We start from the raw sequence: 21,497 nt of genomic DNA, 5'->3' as shown, positions 1-21,497 counted from the left end.
ACCTACCTATATATTGTCTTCAGTATATACATATATTTTTTGCTGCATTAGAAGAAACTACTAAATCGATCTTACTCATTATCTATTACCCTACATATGCCTATTATTTGAATTAAAAGTGGTAAAGATTTATCGAAACAAAAATTGAAATTTAATTCATCAGAAGGAAAAGGCAGGTAGCTAGCTAGAGGTTAAAAACGAGTTGAAAGCTGCCTTTGAACTCCTGCAAGCATTTAAATCCATGGCAACTACATTAATTTCTACCAATTTTTGCAGTTGATTAATAAAGGTTTGTGCCATCAAAATTAACATGGATATTCAAGTACTAAATTAAATAGTTATAAAAGAGGTGGATGATCGAGTATCTGAATTAATCTCCATAAAAGGTCTCGTGACATATCTTTTTTATTGCGGCTACCTCATCTTTGATATATGCACTGTTAGAATGGTAATGGCTCTCTCTCTCTCTCTCTCTCTCTCTAGTCATGTCTCTTCATGACCTGTTAGGTCTCAATTTATGTATGATCAGGGCAAGCATTGATAATTTTTCTTTTTGCTAGACTACCATTCTTGATGGGTGGTTAATTAATTACATGCATAAAACAGAAATGTTAGGTTTGCATGCATACACTTTTGAAGAAATATTGCTTAATTCTTCTGGTCATGGCAACCACAGGCAGGTACCCAACTGCCCTTAAGGCCACCAAATTAAAGCTGGTAGTTAAAACTTAAACCTTGCCAAGGCATCCAAAGCCAACAAAAAAGAAAGTAATAAATTAAGGTGGCATAGGGTGATATACCGCAAGCCCCTATTTAATTGGTGTCTTACATGTCAAGCTTGTGCTTATCTTATATGCTGCAAGCCTGCAAACATGCAAGATGGTAGTGGGTAGGGAATGCCAGATAAAAGAGATTAATCTGGCAATTGTTGGGTTTCATATATGCATTTTCTTGAAAAACTTGTGTAGGGTTTGGTAGGGCCCGGTCTTGAGATTTTGTGCACTTGAGGCAAACCATGAAGATAGAGCTCTTGATTTTTTTATATGAATTACTTTAAGAGATCTATAAAATTTGAGGGTCATACACATTTTGAGGCCCGAAGTCGTTGCCTACTTCTCTTACCCTCGGGGGTGGTCCTGAGAGGGTTGCTTATACCACGTGAGAAAATAGTAAAATTAAAAGATGTTATGTGTGAAAACCATGATGAAATTTGAGCATCCAACCCAAAATCAATTGACAATGGGTGAAGAGGTGCAAAACCTTATAAGCACATATGCTCTGTTTGTATTTGCCCATGGGTTCGACTGAGAGAGTTAGAAATTAAGTTTGGAGATGCCAAGATCGCGAACAGACATGCCTCACTCTCGCAGTCTCACACTGTGCTATAGAAGGATGTCTCACAGATTGTGCTATATAAGGATGTCTAAGCAGGTGTTTTAAGAAAAACCAGTGCTATGCAATCTCACTTAAACTAGCACCGTGTGATACCAAACACAATATAGGAGTGTTATTTAACACAATCCTAACTAACATGGTGAAACAAACGTGGCCTAGTTTTCCGATATAAGACATTGCTTCACATTACTTTCAACACGCCCCGCACGTGTGGCGAGAGTTTGATTCTAACATGTGGACAAATTATATTAGGTGACGTGAGAGCACATGTAGCCATTGGGCCTTACACATGGATAACCAAGTTTTAATACTATGATAGAATTAGAGCATCCAACCTAAAAACAATTGGCAATAGGTGGAGAGGTCCAATACCTTATAAGCACATATACTAAGTTCTGAGACATTACTCCACATTACTTTCAACACTTTGTCACTAAATTTATACCAAGTGTCATTCTTTAAGTGGAATGTTCAGCTAATCAATACATGCAGCTACGTGGCATAAAGAATTCCACACAACTTTTTTTTTTTCGAGAAGCTTTTGACGGTAGTGAATACGTACTGAATAGGGAATGTGAAGTAAATTTGAATAGTAGTTCTCATTTTGCTAGCTAAAAAAGGATCTGACAGCTGGGTTGGACTTAAATGCTTAATATATAGGTTTTCTCGATGAGGCCTGACTTTTCCTTTGGGCCAACCTTCTTGGTCAAATCTGTTTAATACTATGAACCTCCGGTCTTTGATCCTGTTTGGCTGCTCCTTCATAAGTCTAACAAGGGGACAAAGAATGGAAATAAAATTATGAAATTACTAATTAATTTACTAGTGGAGAATCTGACCCAAAAGAATGAAACACGGATAGCTATATAAATGAGCATTTTTCCAAAACAAAAAGTTGGATATCTTAATGTGCATCCAAAATCATTTGATCACGATTTTGATTTGTCTTTACTATATTCTCTTATTTGGCCGAAATTATATTTACAATACATTTTGACAAGAGTCCACTTAACCATGATTTAGATGACAATCTAACATTAATAGTGTGTGAGACTACTTTTAATAAGAAAACAAGTCTCCATCATATATAAGATTAAGCTTTTTGAAAGATCACAACTTTACCAAACCACATAATATGTTAAATAAAAATGTAACTATACAAAATGGTTAAATTGATGTGACTAATTCAAGTGGTGAGAGGGAAGTGGGTGAAGGATCCAATTAGGATAAGAATACATCATGAACGTTTGATGTCGTCTAATATATATATCAAAAGTTATATAAAATGTTGAATAATACTTTCCTCAGCCCTGGTTGGAGGAACTTCTCCAACCCTCTCTCACAAATGCATATATTTTTTTGGTATTTTTATTTAATTTATAAATTAATTTTGTATTTATTTAGATTGAAAAGACCCGAAAAGACATGTTTTTGTAAGAAACTCCTCCAACCAGAGACTGAGAGAAGCATTATTATAAAATATTTATTGTCATACATAGTAAGTGTCAACGATATTAATGTAAATATATATATAGAGAACATAATATAGAAAAGAAAGTTAGAGAATATATATAGACCCCAATTAGTTTGCAGAATTGAGAAAATTTGTATTATACACGCAAAAGATTATTCAAGTACTTAACACATAAAGTACATATCATGTTTCAAGCTGTTGAATGGAACTTCAATGGTTGAAACGTACAAATGCTTAGACCATCCTTTTTTTTAGACAGAATGCTTAGACCATCTAAGTAAATGGCACATATATCTTTTTTCATGGAAGAACTGTTGGAAATTATATGTTATAATATTTATTTTATATTATAATATTTAATTTCTAATATTGAATGAAAACTGAAAAGTGTTGTTGACAATCCAACAGTCACTTTCCTTTTGCCAAGCAGTGCCACATATTGCAGTAGTTGGTCGTGCCTCTTCACAAGGATATGTCTCATGCAAGAGTTGCATCTTTCTTTGTGAACAGCCACTGCATGTGTGTATTGTTTAGTGTTTAGTTGTGTTCTTTCACAAGCACCTTTTGAGTTCTATATAAACCTATGATGCTCTGTATTATTTTTCAAGTAATTTTTCTAGTTTATAGTCACTCTATTCTTCTCCTTCTATCATTTACTAAAGAGAGTACAAATATATAATTGGTTCGCTAGAGTTCAAAATTGTAATGCTTCAATTTAGAATTATTGATTGTTGTATCCTGGGAGGACGGACGCCAAAAGAACTGCAAGCACAAGTGCAGGGGTGAAATTCTGTCTTTAGGACATTGCAATTTGCAAGCCTCAATCACAATAAGTTAGTATTTCTTTGTATCTATTTTTGTCCTTTTACTTATTTAAAGTGTGTATACATTTTATTGTATTATTATTATTATCTATTATTGAAATTTCCTGTTATCAAATCCATATTTCTGATTAATGTTCCAACAATCTAAAGACAGAAATCTGTAATGGAACAATCTGCAAATATGAAGAGTCATGCTGAGAAGCTCGAAAAGTTTAAAAGTGGTGACTTTAAACGTTGGCAACAAAAAAATGTTGTTTTATTTAACAACAATGAGCCTAGCCCATTTTCTGAAAGAAGAAGCACCTTTGACGGATGAATATCCTATGTCAAAGGAAACTTGTGCTACAATTGCTGCATGGGAGAACTCTGATTTCTTATGCAGAAATTATATTTTGAATGGGCTAGATGATGCGTTGTATGATGTTTATTCATCATTTAAAACAACAAAAGATCTATGGGAGTCCCTTGAGAAGAAATATAAATCTCAAAAGGTAAGTTCTAGCAAATTTGTCGTTGGCAAATTTATGAACTACAAGATGGTGGACTCCAAGCTTGTTGTCAACCAAGTCGAAGAACTCCAGATTATAATTCACGAGTTACATGTTGAGGAGATGGATCTTTGTGAAAAATACCAAGTGGGGGCTATAATTGAAAAATTGCCACCCTCTTGGAAAGATTTCAAGATATACCTCAAACATCTAACTGAATAGATGACAATGGAAGATTTGGTTCTCAAACTCCGTGTGGAAGAGGAAAACAGGAAGAATGAGAAGATTGATGCTTCTTATATTGAAGCCAAAGCCAATATTGTTGAAGAAGAAACTTCAAAATCGAAGTCCAATTTCCGGAAAAATAAAAGGAAAAATTCTGATAATGGGCCGAAGGGCAACAACTCCAAGAGAATTAAAGGCAATTGTTGGGTGTGTGGGAAACTTGGACACAAAGCACAAGACTGCCGTCACAAAAAGGATCAAAATTCTACCAACTCAAACAACCACAATGGCAAGACCAGTCAAGCTAATATGACAGAGAATCATTTGGCAGCAGTTATATCTGAAACCAATATGATGACAGACTCTAAAGACTGGTGGATTGATACAGGAGCCACTAGACACATATGCGGAGATAGAAATTTATTTTCTACCTACCAAAAGATTAATGGTGGCGAACAATTGTTCATGGGAAATGCATCTGCATTTTCTGTTGAAGGAAAAGGAAGAGTGATTCTAAAGTTCACTTATGGGAAAAAACTAACCCTCCTTGATGTCCTACATGTTCCTGACATTCGCAAGAATTTAGTCTTAGGACCCCTGTTGAGCAATAAGGGCTTCAAACTTGTCTTTGAATCTAACAAGTTTGTTCTTACTAAAGGGGGTATGTTTGTGGGAAAGAGATATTTGGCTGATGGATTATTTAAACTTAACGTAACACATTATTTCAATAATAATAATAGTAATATTTCTTTTGTTTATATTGCTGAGTTATTTGATGTTTGGCATGCTAGATTAGGCCATGTGAATTTTCGTTCTCTTTATAGGATGGTTAATTTAGAATTATTGCCTAAATTCAAAATAGACACAAATCATAAATGTGAAGTTTGTACTGAATCTAAGTTTGTTAGAAAGAATTTTAAATCTATTGAAAGGTCCAGTGAGTTTCTTGGTTTAATTCATAGTGATCTATGTGATTTTAAATCAACACCAACTCGAGGTAGAAAGAAATATTTTATTACTTTTATAGATGATTGTAGTAGATTTTGCTATGTCTATTTGATTAATAGCAAAGATGAGGCTTTAGATATATTTAAGACATATAAGGCAGAAGTTAAGAATCAACTTAATAGAACTATTAAGGTGCTCAGATCTGATAGAGGGGAATATGAATCCACTGCTTTTTCAGAATTTTGTGCATCTCATGGAATAGTTCATCAAACTACTGCACCATATACACCCCAACAAAATGGTGTCGCTGAGTGGAAAAATAGAACACTCAAAGATATGATAAATTCTATGTTAAATAGTTCTGGGCTTCCACATAATCTGTGGGGGGGAAGCATTACTTACAGCAAACACCATTTTAAATAAAATTCCACATAAGAAGATTAATATGTCTCCTTACGAGTTGTGGAAAGGAAGGTTGCCTACCTATAAGACACTTAAAGTGTGGGGGTGTCTTTGCAAAAGTACAAATACCTTTGCCTAAAAGGACTAAACTGGGACGGACGGACGCTAAAAGAACTGCAATCAAAAGTGCATGGGTGAAATTCTGTCTTTAGGACATTGCAATTTGCAAGCCTCAATCACAATCAGTTAGTATTTCTTTGTGTCTATTTTTTTCCTTTTACTTATTTAAAGTGTGTATACATTTTATTGTATTATTATTATTATTATTATTATTATTATTATTATTATTATCTATTATTGAAATTTCTTGTTATCAAATTCATATTTCTGATTAATGTTCCAACAAGTACTTGACGTGAAGTATTTGGAACACTTCTCATGTGTCTATTTGAACACTTTAAATAATATGTAGATTTTTAATTAAGGCTATTGTAGATGTAATGAGCCATCGAAATATGTCGATAATGTCACTGTGATGTGTTGAAAGGGTGTCAAATCCTTTTTAATTTGTATTGTTGAGTTTGTGACTGTGACTGTGACTGTGTGAGATTGATGTCTATATTAGACAACTTCCAAAATTAATTATTTTAATCTCTAAAATATCATTAGTTCTATTTTACTTGTGATTAAGAAGCAAATAAAGTGGAAAGCCACTATCCGACTTAAGGGCCAATTTGGTATTGCTATTAGGAAAAACAGCTGTGAAGTAAAACAGTTGTGAAATAAAGTCAGCTGTAAAGTAAAACAGTTAAGTGTTTGGTAAACTATGTTTTCAAAAGTTCTCTGAGTACAAAAAACAGTATCAAAGTGTTTAGTAAATGTTAATGTAAAAGGTGCTGTGATTGTATATAATTACTAAAATGGACATGATGCTGAAAGTGTCTTTCACTTATTTATTTGGTAAAAACAAAATGTTTTTTTACTTGGTTTTGAAATTTTTTGCTACAAATTTTTAATAGCATTAATTTTTCTAAAGACAACATTATTAAATAAGTAGGCATATTATTTTTTAGGTATATTATAATTTTAATCGTACAAATAAAATATCATAATTAATTATCACAATATAAAATATAACTAACAATGAGCATATTTTTTAATTTAAAATAAACAAATAAAAATTATAGAAATCAATGAGGGTATTATGGGTAAAATAAAATATTCATTATTGTTGTGATTCACTGGAGCTTTCAAAAACACCTAGAAACCTGCTTTCTGTTTTTGTTGTGGAGAGTTGAGAATTGTGAGAAAAATCAGTTTTTAATTTTTTTACCAAACACCAAAATTGTTGTAGGTGATTGAGAATTGTTATTCACAGCAGCTTTTGGGTCCTCCACCGCAATCCCAAACGAAGCCTTAGTCAAAAGAGGGCTTAACCGTATCTTTTTGTTTGTGGATTTTCAACGTTGACTGATTGATTATGGCCAAGGATGATCTTATAGGACTTAATCGTACTTTTTTGTTTGCAGATTTTTGGATTGGCTGGTTTAATTTCATGGTGTAAAATTACTTATAGACTTTAGGTGTTAGATTAATTCTAAATTTTTTCAAAATCTTAGAATTAAAACTTAATATTTAACCGAAAAACAAGTTAGTGAGTAATCAAACTCAAAGATTTGCAAATGTGAACTTGTGTGAATGTCCATTCTAGAAAGGGACTATTATTAATCTTTACTATTATAAAGCCAAGAGAAGAGTTTGATGTTACAGGCTTCACCAAAAATAATATTGCTTAAAATACCTTTTGTTCAACAAAACAGTCATTTTAAAACAACTTAATAAATGAGGGTATAATTATAAAATACAATGATTAAAATAAAATTTTAAAAATAAAAACACACCCCACTACCTAAACTTAGAAAGAGTGATGAGAATAACAATAAGAACAAAAAATAAATAAAAAATCAGTAGTGATGAACATCCCACATTTTTATCACTTTATGTGACAATTTACATGGCATTCATATATTGGATACTAAAAAATAAAAACAAAAATCCAAAAAGAAAAAGAAAAAATCTTATCCAGTAAAATAATGACACGTAAAATGGTATAAAAATGTAGTATAAAAATGTGGTAAGTATAATATTATTCAAAAAATATATATATAAATTGACACGTGCAGAGCATGTGCCAAGCCAATAAAGACTGCAAATTGTTATAATGTTATCCTACAAGCGCGCACCAATAGTAGCATATCAAAGTACAACAAGCTCGATCAGGTGCGAACATTTGCACCGTGCGAACATCTCACTTCAACCCTCGACATACATACACCGAACGCTCGATATAAGGTGTTGACACCTTAATAAATTTCCAAAGTACAGATCCTATGAAAGCCAAGCCAAGGGCGCAGGGCATAGCTGAAACCTATTTTAAAAATATTCTTTCTTCGAAGTAACACTATATTGATGACTAATTCTAATTTTTTTTTTTGGACCAATAATGCTAGTTCTAATTTAATCAAAGATTAAGAAGAAAAAAATGAAGTTGAAAAACAAGCATCCGACGTGGCTGAGAATGATCCTAATTCCTAACGGGCTTATCGGGTGCGTAGTTAACCGCTCGCGATCTGACGTGGCGTGGGGCCAGCTAAGAGTCAGAAAATCCCACCATGACCGCATGACCAGCCATCCAGCAGCAGCTCCTATCCGATCCTCCTTCAGAACATACGACGCGAGTGGCTCTCACAATCAACTCCTCTCCAACCACCATTTCCCCATCTAACAAATCCACAAAAAACCCTAGAATTAATCCCCAAATTCCCAAATTAAATCCCAAAGTCCCAAATTCCAATTCACTGTCCGTCAGAAGTTAAGCTATGTGGGGTGGGAGTGATAATGGTAGTGGTGGTATCTACTGGGGACGAAAGGAGGTATCCGATTCCAAAGGTATCGCCGTCATCTTTGCTTGGGTTTCGATTCACGAGCGACACTTGAGGAATTACGTGGATTTGTATACGTCTCTGGGTTGGAACTCCCTCGTTTGCCATGCCCATTTTCTCCACGCGTACGTGGCTCTCTGCTCACATTTTCTCACCAACCAAACAGACCATGCATAATCTTTTAGGATACTTGTTTAGTTATATGTATTGGAACTTTCGTGGGTTTGCTTGTAATTGGTAGAAATTTGGTTTGTGCTTCACGGAATGGCTTTTAGGATTGGATTGTTATTTATTTTCTGCATTTTGAGCTAAATTTTTTCCTTGATGTTGAAAATATGTGCAGATTCCATCCCGAAAAGGCCATGTCGTCCGCTTTTGTTATTCTCAATGAGCTTGTTGAGGTCAGCTTCCTTACTGGCTTGCCAATTTTTAAATGTTTCTTAGGATTTTGATTCATATTTTATTAGTTTAGGGAGCTCGGAACCGAAGGGCTACGACTGTTTGAATAGTTGCGTGTGTGTTTGTGTTCAACATATTTTTTTTTATTATTAAGTTATTATTTTTGGGGTTTTCAGGAGCTAAGGATTAAGCCATGCCCTGTAGTCTTTGTGGGTCTTTCTGCTGGTACAAAAGCTTGTATGTACAAGGTTTTTCAGGTAAATTCTATGAATAACCGATACCCCATTTCGTATTTGGTACCAATAAGTTAATTTCAGGATATTCTTTTACAAGTCTTAACTAGTCTTTACTGATTTTATTGCAATGGCGGTAATGTGTAATGACTAGCACATGTAAATGCAGATTATTGAGGGGATTTGTGAAAGTCAGCTCTATCTTCCGGTATGCTTTTCTTTTGTAGTTTCAGTTAAAACTTTCTGCTTTGTATTTTTGTTGATAATGATCATTTGATCCAAAATATTTATTCTAGAAACTCTATTCTTATTAATTTCTTTAACTTTGTGAAGGGCGAATATCGATTGGTCAGAAATTGTATTACTGGGCATATCTATGATTCTGGTCCAGTTGATTTTACAAGTGACCTGGGTACTCAGTATGCTCTACACCCAACCATTCGAAAGATGCCTGGATCATCAAAACTAGTATCTTGGGTAGCTAAAGGCATTGCTTCTGGTCTGGATGCTTTGTATCTTACAAGATTTGAATCCCAATATACTGAGTATTGGCAGTCTTTGTGTTCCTCTGTTGTAAGCTATTACTTAGACTTTACCCTCCTATAGTTGTCTGTTGTTTGTTTCTGTTATTTAATGCACCAATTTAATTGTTTGCCTACAGAATTTGGGTGCTCCATTTCTCATTTTTTGTTCTGATAAGGATGATCTCGCTCCCTATCATATTATCTGCAATTTCACTCAACGTTTACAAGAATTTGGAGGAGACGTCAAGCTTGTGAAATTGAATGGCTCCCCTCACCTAGGTTTGTTTCAAAACTCTCTCTTTGTTATTTGTATCCTGTTCTGTAGTTTTAAATTTCATTATTGAGCAATACCTCCAAACATTATATTGCTCGTCAGTGATGTGTTTTGGTATCAGAAACCAGTAAACACATAACGCTGGTTTCTTACATACTTTTTTTATAATTATTTGGTATATGGAATTAAATATGTATGTTTTTGCTTTAGTGAAATTATGGTGTGCAAAGCATTGTTTCTATCTTCATGTCAACAGGCAACACTCTTGAATAATAATTGTTATAAATTTCTTGATTTTGTGTGGAACCTTCTGTGGGAACCATCTTATCTTGGAAAAACAGAAAATCACAAAAATAGATGCAGAAGTGCTCAGATTTGATGTTTAAATTGTGCTGCATGGTATTTTTCGCATTTTTAACTTTTGCCTATTGGTTTACGTCTATGTTTGAGGCACATAGGATCGAAACTAACATTACTTTTTGTTCATCTCAGGTCATTACAAGCATTATCCAATACAATATAGGTCTTGTGTAACTCATTTTCTTGAGAAGGCAGCTTTGGTTTTTTCTCAAAGAGTTCAGAAACTTGAAAGTGAAAACGTTGGCATGGAAGGCATGCATGATGAGATATCTGAACTAATCTGTGATCTCCAGAAAGCAGCAGTTAACTCTAACCAGAGCCTCAGAAGAGTTGCAGTTGAGCCAAGCGACCACTTCTTCTTGCCAAGTTCAGCAGAGAATCCAAATGGCAGGGAATCTGGGTCTTTACAAGATGAACAGAAAGAAAGATCAATCTCTCTGCCTAAGCCCCCAAGCATTAGCGCACATAGTGTTCTTGGCCAAGTCCTGTTTGATGTTTGTGTCCCTAAGAACGTTGAAGGATGGGATATTAAATTTTGTGGGTCTTTGAATGGGCAGCCATTTGCCTCTGCTCGTAAACTACCTTCTCATGGTCTCAAAAGCATTCGTCGCTCGAGATTATGACCTCTCTTATGAGTTGGCCTTTAAGGGAACTCTGCTAGGTGGCTTGAATTGTCAAGATCCTAAGATATATCTTGCAAATCTGATTCCCACAGGATGATGAGTAAAGAATTAGTGGTAGCAGCTCATGCGATGGAGGTGAGGTCTGCATTTTCCGACATATTCTGCTGTATTCGGACTAGATCCATGCACAAGTAGTTGGTACTCTGGCATGAAGTGTACAAATAGAACTAGGGATGAGATCACATGTATATATATAGTATAAGGTACATATGTTTAAGACAGATTTTGTCTTATCTTATGAACCATCAGATACAATGTATAGGTTTTCTTGATGGTAGATGTTGATTATCCAGGAGTGGGGTGAGAAGTTGGTTGCATAAGATAAATAGTCTATAGATAAAATGTCCTCTTTAAAATGGTTCAATTAACAGTGCGAGATGCTTCCGTTGAACGTGACTGTAAGATTTATATGTTGTAACTTGTAAAGAGTGAAAAATGAAAAATGAAGTCTTTCTACCCTCACACCAAAAACAAAGACCTAAAATTTGGGTTTGTTCGGTAACCTTTTTGTTTTTTATTCAATTCCCTTAAGAAAAATAAAGGAGATGAAGATGAGAAATAGAAGAGTTATTACTTATAAGAGAATGAGACGTGAGGAAAAAGGAGAATAGAAAGACTAATAGAATTAAAACTGAAAAATAAAAAGCTTAAAAAGGGAAGGAAAGGTTCTCAATCCTAATCTATACCCCCTGTTCTATTCTTTTACCCACTATTAAATTTGAAAAAAATATAAAAACACTCTTCTTATCTCCTATTATTCTTATAATACCCTTTGATATAAAGGTTCGTTGACTTTAAAGTACCAAATTGTAATGTTTTTTTCATTTTAACTACCAAAATATTTATATCATTTCACTTTAGGTACTAAATTTCAGTTTAGGTACCAATTTTAAAACATATGGTTATATTGAGCTGTGACTGTTTAACAGTCATAACTTTTTTATTGATTTGTTGTTTTTTCAATATTTGCAAGACTTAAACTTTAATGTTTAGTCTTTGGTTTATATGATTTCATCCCCCAAGCCTAAATCAAAAGTATTAAACCCTTAAAAATTTTGAATTTTTATAAATTTGAAACGGTCACAACTGTGACTGTTCGACAGTCACAAGTGTATAACAAACTGATTTGTGACCTAATTCAAAATGTCTTGCTCTAGGTTAGTACCTAAACTAAAAAAAAAAATTAGTGTCTTCCTGCTTTACTGAAAAACTATTGATATTTGGTATTTAATCTTAATTTTCTTTTGATATAACAACTCAAACACCCACCTACTAAACACTATTCTCACCCCCTTTAACTATCATCCCACCCATCCATTTTTTTTTTCATAATTCTTTTCTTCCATAAACCCTAATTTTACTCTAACACCAAAACTTAAAATCGATGATACTATTTGGTTGATGTCATACATCTATTAAAATATATGATTATTCTATACCTTAAACCTTTTTTATTTATTTATAATTTTAGATTAAGAATTCATTCTCATTTTATTGTTTCTTTTGATTTAGAAATTGAATATTAATCTTAAGGATTTAATTTGGAATTTATGAATGAATTATAGGATAGTTATAAGATTCTTTTTCTTCTATTTGGAAAAAAGATGGGTGTGTGGAATAATAGTTAAGGGAGGTGAACATAATATTTAGTAGGTGAGTGTTTAAGTGGGTATATCAAAGAATATTATAGAAATTATGGAAGGTAGAAAGAATGTTTTTATATTTTTTTTTTAAATTTAATAGTGGGTGTAAAAATAAGGTGGGTGAGAAAATATGATAGAAAGTGAAAATATAAGCACTTCAAAATAATTGGGCATACAATAAAACAATTTCACCTCTGTCTGTACTAAAAATAGGTTCTCAGCACTCTTTATGTGTGACTCCATAATATTTGGAGTGCATAATAACTTTTCATTAATTTTTATTTTAATTATTTCTAGGATAGAAAATGTGTTTTTGATAAGACAATTTTGATCGTGGCAAAAAAAAAAAAATCAGACAATTTTGATACGTCGGATTATTAATAATCCATAAGCATCAGTGCATGAGTGCATCACACACATGCAGAGCATGAGAACAGCGAGAGAGAGAAGTGAAGTGATGTGTAATTACTGTAATAACTTTAATTTTTAAATAAATATTATTAGGGAGGGATAGAATTGATATTTTGCCCATAGATGAATCATGAATTGCTTGTTTGGGAAGCTAAGCTGGGTCTGTGAATACTGCATATTCACAAAAAGGAAAAAGGTGTTGAGGTGGAGAGAGCTCTGAGGTTTTTTTTTTTTTTTTTTTTGGGGGCCAAGAGAGCTCTGAACTTGAGGTTGGGTGTTTGTCAAATGCATGTGGCGATGACCCAGAAGAGGAAAGACAGCCAAAGCTTCATGCTCAACATGAATGCCAAGGAGGAATTCTTCGAGTATTTCACAGAAGAAGAAGAAGACAAATCGACTGTTTCCCAGTTTTGTCTGCATAGCCGCCGAAGGGTCTCTCTCTCTCTCTCTCTCTCTCTCTCTCTCTCTCTCTGTAAATATGTATACATATACCGATATACGTTCTGTATTTGATGGATTTGCATATATAAGGTTGTGAATGTGCTTTGCTGAATAGTAGTTCAATGTCAGGCAGTAAAGCAGAGGAAGCCATTGGCGACCCAGAAAAATGTGTTCAAGACCCGTCCAACCCATAAGGCCAAGCGAGTGAGAACGCTTTTCATTGTCATTTTCTGCACACACCTTACTCACTAATTAAGATGGTTCTTCTTCTAGTAGTCACAAATTATTTCATAATACTAAAAATCAACACAGTAATACAGTATCTGTCTCTGGTTTTTGTTACCATTATTTTTTTGGGTGACCAGATAAATTAACTCAGGCACCCTCGTTTATGTTACATCCCATGTAGCCTGGGGTGGTATTGTTTTCTCTATCTTTCCATTTGGTCTTCTGTTGGGTGCTTTAACAATCATATGGGAAAGCCAGAAATTGTGCTAGCCAAAGAACATGCCCATTTTTTGTTTATTGCATGTTTGATGAATCGACCCAACAGATTGTTATTTGCAAATCAACACCTTGTAGCCGAATTTCCGATACAAAACTTGTTTATTCATCTATTCCCAATTAGTTGAATGATCTTGATGGTAGTATTGTTTTCAATTAATGTAGTAAGAACTGAGTGGAAAGTTCTTTTGATTTTTGAACAGAAAGTTCCTGGTGATCCTCAAAAAACTCAATGGTAGGTACATTTATCAAAATGTTTGGTTAATTATCTTGAACAATTTAGAGTTTAAGTTCAAGTATATCTAGTGTTGATGTCTTGATTCACTGACTAGCTGTAAAGGGAAGAGAACCATGTTCGATAATGTTAACGATCCTGAAGTTTCTTCTATCCAAAACCAAATTAAAGAGGTCCAGGAAAATCTAGGAGCTGAATGCCCCATCTTTGTGACACATATGGGACCATCAAATGTTACCCATTGCTTTTTATTGGTAAGTCTAAACCCATGTACTAAGTTTAGAAGGACAGGACTTGGAGTCCTAAACAAATATGTATGTAGTTATGCACAAAATTTTTCTATTGACAGACACTGCCTAAGGAATTCTGCCATTTGCATTTGCCATTGCACGATACAACCATAACCTTGGAAGATGAAAGTGGGCAAGAATATAGAACAAATTTTCTTGGGGGAAAGAGGAGGCTGAGTGGTGGATGGAGAAGGTTTTGTATTGACAACAAGTTACTTGTTGGTGATCTCTTAGTTTTCCATATGGTCAGGCCTTTGAAGTTTAAGGTATGCCACTGTTGTTGCTTGGGAATTTCTGGTTCTTAATACCCTAAAATTTAATGTGACATATTTAATTGGCCATATCGTCCTCTTAAAGTTGGACTTCTTTCTAGGATGAAGCTGAATCTTCTGCTTTTGCATGTGGTTTATCGGTCTAATTTCCTGATATCTTTCATGTGCAGCTCTAGTTTTTGTTGATTGTTCTCTCTACGCACACTGTTACAGGTGTACATAATGGGAGCACATAGTCTGGCTGAAGTAGATGCAGCTTTTAGCCTCTTGAAATTTAATGCCGGAACCAAGCAAACAGTGCTTCGTATTCTCTCTCCCTTACTCCCCATAATCACTGCATCCATACCTGAAATGTTAACTTGAGTAAAGCTTTTTTATGTTTGGTAATAACTTGATGAATGATTATGTAGTGGAAAACCATCAAATGCCTCTTCTAAGAGATATATGTCAAGGCAATATTCGAAAGACAAGGCTGACATTGGATACTAATCCTGAGCGTGCAGATCATCACTCTGATGATGACAATGAGGAATTTGGCTCCAACTTTCTAGAATGCCTTAGATTTCCAAGACCAGTTGCTGATTTTGAAGATGTTAGAAGCATTGAGAATTTCACCATTATTGTCAATGGTGTGACTATAGATTCTCGGCTCTCCAAACAGCTCAGGACTAACTATTATTACCTATGCTGCTCTCAGAGGTCATTTCTGCATGACCATCTCCTCGTTGGTATTAATGGCAAGTTGGCTGCTGAAATAATAACGGAAACTACTAGAATTGCTAATGCCATTAGAGCCTGCAAGCTTTCCACCCCCTATGCTGATTATGATATGTGGGAAAAGACTTTAGATTCCTTTGAGCTGTTGGGTATGAATGTTGGATTTTTACGTGCCCGGATGAAGCGGCTTCTGAGCCTTTCCTTCACATCAAAAGAGGCTATGAGATCAAAGAGATATATAGAAGCTAAACTTGAGCAAGTTTGTGCAGAAGATGAGATGAGAGCTTTCGAATCCAAGTATTCAGAATTGAAAGAGATGATTGCAGATCTCGATGCTAAGGTAGAGGCTTTAGAAGAAATTACCAAGAGGTATGAACTTGTCTTCCAGGAAGAGGCTAATGCTCCATGGCGTTGAGTAGAATACTTATGTAACAATTGGCTTATAATAGGGATTCCACATTCTTCAGTTGGTTGCAATATGTATAGGTAATGAGCATTACAGATAAATCCTTTGCCAATGACATTTTTTTTCCAGTCTTAATTTTGAGAAGAGATTATTTTTCTTTGATTATGGATCTCTATCTTCACCTGACTCATCACATGTTACTTGATAGCCAGAAGTGATTGATCTGGCCTTGGGGTTGCATGTAACAACCTCCTCTCTAACATAAATTTCAAAAAGTGCGAGTTCTAGTAATTTACTGCTTATGGAGGAGAACGAAAAAGCTTGTCCAAACATTTGGAAAAAGAAATTTCTTAAAAACACGCTTGTAAATCACTATGTAATGCCTTGAATTCCCGATGTAGGGATCCTTCTCTCGCCAGATAAAAGTAAATAATGGTACAATATAACTAGTTAGATACATCATATAATAATGCCACATGGTGTATACGAATACAATAATTTCTCCAGATTTTGTCCATCTCATGAACCATCGAAATGCATAGGTGGTTTTAAGAGTGGGGGTGAGAAGTTGGTTGCATGAGATAATAGTCCATAGAAAAAAAGTCCTCTTTAATATGAAGACTATAACAATGGTTCAATTAACACTGCTAGATATGCTTGCTATGAATCATCGTGACTGTAAGATTTATACCTTATAAATAAGAGTAAAAAATGAAGTCTTTTTGCCTTCACGGGCATATAAACAAAGTATATGTAAGCTAATAATAATGTTAGAGAAATCACATTTTGGTATTATATTAAGGATCACATCTCTAATAGAAATGAGAACTATTTATATCGATGAATCTCACCTTTATTTCTATTAGAGAGAGGCGATACACTATGTATAATCAAAATATGGTTTCCTAGCTTTGCTCATGAGTACAATATGAGGGCATGCTCTATGAGGCCTCTTTTCCCAGTTGAGAAGAACTCCCTGATGTGAGCCTCATTAATGTGCGAGGATGTGAGAGGATGTGACATACTGGCATGCCCATTCCTGATGGAAAAATATCCGTAAAAGTGAGGTGATGTGCAATTACTATTATAACCTCAATTTCTTAACTAATTACTAAAATATAATATATTAGGGAGGGACACAATTGATATATTTAGCGTAGATTATTCATTTCATAACAGTAGAATAGATGGATAACTTGTTTGAGAAGCTAAACGTGGGCGAATAGTGCTTATTCACAAAAGGGTAAAAAAAAAAAAAAAGGGTGGTGAGGTGGCAGAGCTCTCGGAGCTCTCAGCTTGGGTGTTGGTCAAATGCCAATGACGATGATTCAGGAGAGGAAAGACAGCCAAAGCTTCATGCTCAACTTCAATGTCAAGGAGGAATTCTTTGAGTATTTCACAGAAGAAGAAGAAGAAGAAGACCATTTGACTATTTCCCAGTACCATAGCCGCCGAAGTACTCTTCATTCTCCCCCCTTGGTCTCTCTCTTTCTCTCTCTCTCTCTCTCTCTCCGCATATATTCTGTAAATGATGGGTTTGCATATAAGGTTGTGAATGTGCTTGCTCAATAGTAGTTTTTTCAATGGCAGGTAGTAGAGCAGAGGCAGCCATTGGAGACCCACAAAGATGTGTTCAAGGCTGGTCCAACCCATAAGGCCAAGCGAGTGAGAACGCTTTTCTTTGTCATTTTCTACGCACCTTACTCACTAATTAAAATGGTTCATCTTCTAATCGTCACAAATTATTTCAGAATCCTAGAACCAACACTGTTAAAGTGTTAAATGACTCAAATTTGTTTACTTCTGGTTTTTGTTACTATCTTAATTTTTTTTGGGTAAACAACTGAACTCAGGCACCCTCTCCCTGTAGCCTGGACTCTGGAGTAGTATTGAATTCTCTTTCCATTTGGGTCTGCTTTTCTGTTTGATTAATTGACCCAGCAGATTGTTATTTGCAAATCAACAACTTGTAGCCCAGTTTCTGATTCAGCTCTTGTATATTCATCTATTCCCAATTAGTTGAATTATCTTATGGTAATATTATTTTCAATTAATCCAATAAAGAATTGAATTGAATGGACAATTCTTTTGATTTTTTAACAGAAAGTTCTTGCTGGCCATCCTCAAACGCCTAAAGGGTAGGTATATTTCATCAAAATGCTTAGTTAATTATCTTAAACATTTTAGTGCTTCAAGTTCAAGTATCTAATATTGATGTCTTGATTGACTGAGTAGATGCAAACGGAAGAGCAACATGTTTGATAATTGTGACGATCCTCAGGAGTCTTCTGTCGAAAACCAAATTAAAGAGATCCAGGAAAATCTAGGAGTTGAATGCCCCATCTTTGTGAAGTCTATGATACATTCAAATGTAACCCGTTGGTTTTGTGTGGTAAGTCTGAAACAATGTACCAAGTTTTGAAGGACTGGAGTTGGAGTCCTAAACAAATATTTATGTAGTTATGCACTTAATTTTTCTATTGACAGACACTGCCTAAGGAATTCTGCCATTTCCATTTGCCATTGCACGATACAACAGTAACCTTGGAAGATGAAAGCGGGCAAGAATATAGAACAAAATTTCTTGTGGGAAAGAGGATACTGAGTAGTGGATGGAAAATGTTTTGTATTGAAAACAAGTTACTTGTCGGTGATCTCTTAGTTTTCCGTTTGGTCAGGCCTTTGAAGTTTAAGGTATGCCACTGTTGTTTCTTGGGAATTTCTGGTTCTTAATACCCTTAAATTTATTGTGACATATTCAATTGGCCATATTGTCCCCTTAAGTTGGACTCCTTGCTACAATGAAGCTTATTCTTCTGGTTCAATGTGGTTTATCCGTATAATTTCCTGATATCTATCTGTGCAGTTCTAAGTTTCGTTGATTGTTCTCTCTACACACTGTTACAGGTGTACATAATGGGAGCACATAGTCTTGATGAAGTAGATGCAGCTTTTAGTCTCTTGAAATTCAATGCCAGTGCCAAACAAACAGTGTTTGGTACTCTCTCTCTCTCTCTCTCTCTCTCTCTCTCTCTCTCTCTCTCTCTCTCTCTCTCTCTCTCTCTCTCTCTCTCTCTCTCTAATCTACTTTGCTTCTTCAGAAATTATGAGGGGTCTCTAAAACTACTCCCCATAATCATCCAAACCTGAAATGTTAACATGATGGAAGATTTTTTATTTTTTTTGGTAATAACTTGATGAAAGATTATGCAGAGGAAAATCATGCAATGCCTGTTCCAAGAGTCAGAGATGTGTGTCAAGGCAATATTCGAAAGACAAGGCTGACATTAGATACTAATCCTGAGCTTGTAGATTATCACTCTGAGGATGACAATGAGGAATTTGGCTCCAACATTCCAAAAGGTATTAGATTTCCAAGACCAGTTGCTGATTTTGAAGATGTTAGAAGCATTGAGAATTTCACCATTGTTATTAATGGTGTGACTATAGATTCTCATCTCTCCAAACAGCTCAGGACTAACTATTATGATCTATGCTGCTCTCAAAGTTCATTTCTGCATGACCATCTCCTCATTGGTATTAATTGTAAGTTGGCTGCTGAAATAATAACTGAAACTACTAGAATTGCTAATGCCATCAGAGCTTGCAAGCTATCCACCCCTCATGCTGATTATGTAATGTGGGAGAAGACTCTAGATGCCTTTGAGGTGTTGGGTATGAATGTTGGATTTTTACGTGCCCGGCTGAAGTGGCTTCTGAGTCTGTCCTTGGAATCAAAGGAGTCTATGGAATCAAAGAGGTATTTAGAAGAATCTAAACTTGAGCAAGTTTGTGCAAAAAAGGAGATGAGAGCTCTTGAATCCAAGTATTTGGAATTGAAAGAGATGATAGCAAGTCTTGATGCTAAGGTAGAGGCTTTGGAAGAAATTGCCAAGAGGTATGAACTCATCTTTCAGGAAGAGGCCAATGCTCCATGGTGATGAGAAGAATATTCTTTTAACAATTGGCTTATAGTTCTAGAACAATGACCTAGAAAATAGACAGACGACATACACACAAACACACACAAGTCCTTATGCTTTTGCAGAATGCATGTAATGCCTTGCGAAGATGATCTTTGTTAAATGTATATTATAGGGATTCCACATATTAGGAAAAATAAATTTTTAGGACGGAAAATTCCTTATATGCATGAACTGCTGGAGACCATCTTCAAACGTAAGCTAATAAATTCAAAGTTCCAACTTCCAAGTTTCATGAATCTATGGCATTTATCATTTGGTTATAGTTAATGACAGAGCATGGATGCACACTGCATCGCTTTCTATGTGTAGTTGTGTACCCTCTTCTTCTACCGTTGGATTAAACAAATGCCAACGTGGCATGCATCGATGGCTTCCAAGTGGAATACCACTAGAAATATATTATGGGCAATGAAGAAGTGGACTGGACTCCTGTTTAATAATAATTTTACTTCCTTCTTTTTAAAGTATTAATTATTACTTTGTAGTTGTGTAAGTAACTTACACATTTCAATTATTAATTTTTAATAGGCTTATTCATGGATTTGCCCCTTGAAATCATTTTTTTTTTTCATTTTGCTTCTTGAAAGTTAAATCCTCTCACTTTGTTCTCTGAACTTTACAAATGACTCCCAATAGCCAAGTTTCGCCAACTTTATCCATTAGTCCAGTTTTTATCTCAACTTTTGACCTATCAAACCTTCACCAAAATCAGCAATCTTATACTCGTTTTGAAGCTATGCATCTTCTCTTTACAATTATATAAAGATCACTCAAAACGGAGCTCTAGAATTCTAGATAATTGATGGAGTTGAGGGTGTAGATGAGAGTGTAAAGTTCGAGAGGCAAAGTAGGAGGATTTAACTTTCAGGGGACAAAATGAAAAAAAAAAAAAAAAAGTTAGTTTCAAGGAGCAAATTTATGAATAAGCCTTTTTAATACTAACTAGTTATTGATTTAGTGATTTATTTCTTCACTTTGTTGGAAAACGTTCAAGTAATAAATCATCTTCATTTAGATTAAAAAAACAAATTCATTATAGAGTTATTTACATGAGTGACAAATTTTGAGCTGTAAGAGACAACGTATAATCACCATTGGATTGCATTTGTAATTGACCAACTAGCTTGTGGTCTAGTGGTATTTCACTCTTAATGTTGAAGAGGTTTCAAGTTTGATTTCCCCCTCTCCCAAGATAAAAAAAAGAAGAAAAAAACCATTAACTAGTTGATTAGGTAGTCTTAGATCCAACTAGATGTGTCAAATGGGTTAGGCTGACCAATTTAATAATTGTGTTGTGCTCATGCCAGCCCAAACAGCTAAGACCTAGGCCCGACACATCCCACTACCAATTCGTGCTCCTGTCGTATTTGTCTGTGTCTTAAACAAGTCAACTCATGAGCTGTTTTTTTTTTATTTTTTTT

The 21,497-nt window shown here is 34.8% G+C and overlaps 3 protein-coding genes across 3 annotated transcripts; all 3 read left to right on the top strand.

Annotated features, from left to right (window-relative positions):
* Positions 1 to 8,489: 8,489 nt before the first annotated feature.
* On the top strand, positions 8,490 to 11,527 carry LOC147276783 (peptide methionine sulfoxide reductase (Protein of unknown function DUF829, transmembrane 53)). The gene is made up of 7 exons (XM_086253786.1): positions 8,490 to 8,823; positions 9,042 to 9,099; positions 9,274 to 9,354; positions 9,500 to 9,538; positions 9,664 to 9,903; positions 9,992 to 10,133; positions 10,621 to 11,527. Exons 1-7 carry the CDS (start codon positions 8,636 to 8,638, stop codon positions 11,109 to 11,111), a joined length of 1,239 nt encoding a protein of 412 aa, XP_086109912.1. The 5' UTR covers positions 8,490 to 8,635; the 3' UTR covers positions 11,112 to 11,527.
* Positions 11,528 to 14,379: 2,852 nt separating this feature from the next.
* LOC147276782 (B3 domain-containing protein Os01g0234100-like) lies at positions 14,380 to 16,207 on the top strand. The gene is made up of 4 exons (XM_086255285.1): positions 14,380 to 14,659; positions 14,755 to 14,961; positions 15,181 to 15,271; positions 15,378 to 16,207. Exons 1-4 carry the CDS (start codon positions 14,522 to 14,524, stop codon positions 16,097 to 16,099), a joined length of 1,158 nt encoding a protein of 385 aa, XP_086111411.1. The 5' UTR covers positions 14,380 to 14,521; the 3' UTR covers positions 16,100 to 16,207.
* Positions 16,208 to 17,370: 1,163 nt separating this feature from the next.
* LOC147276781 (B3 domain-containing protein Os01g0234100-like) lies at positions 17,371 to 20,287 on the top strand. The gene is made up of 7 exons (XM_086255198.1): positions 17,371 to 17,569; positions 17,681 to 17,755; positions 18,194 to 18,228; positions 18,326 to 18,482; positions 18,578 to 18,784; positions 18,998 to 19,088; positions 19,304 to 20,287. The coding sequence occupies exons 1-7, from the start codon at positions 17,402 to 17,404 to the stop codon at positions 20,029 to 20,031; spliced, it is 1,461 nt and encodes a 486-aa protein (XP_086111324.1). The 5' UTR covers positions 17,371 to 17,401; the 3' UTR covers positions 20,032 to 20,287.
* The last annotated feature ends 1,210 nt before the right edge of the window (positions 20,288 to 21,497 follow it).

This window comes from Dryas octopetala, chromosome 8, assembly GCF_963921425.1.
Source record: "Dryas octopetala chromosome 8, drDryOcto1.1, whole genome shotgun sequence".
NCBI lineage: Eukaryota > Viridiplantae > Streptophyta > Magnoliopsida > Rosales > Rosaceae > Dryas > Dryas octopetala.
Note: the sequence above shows the minus strand (reverse complement) of the source record. Positions and strands in the feature narration are given on the sequence as shown.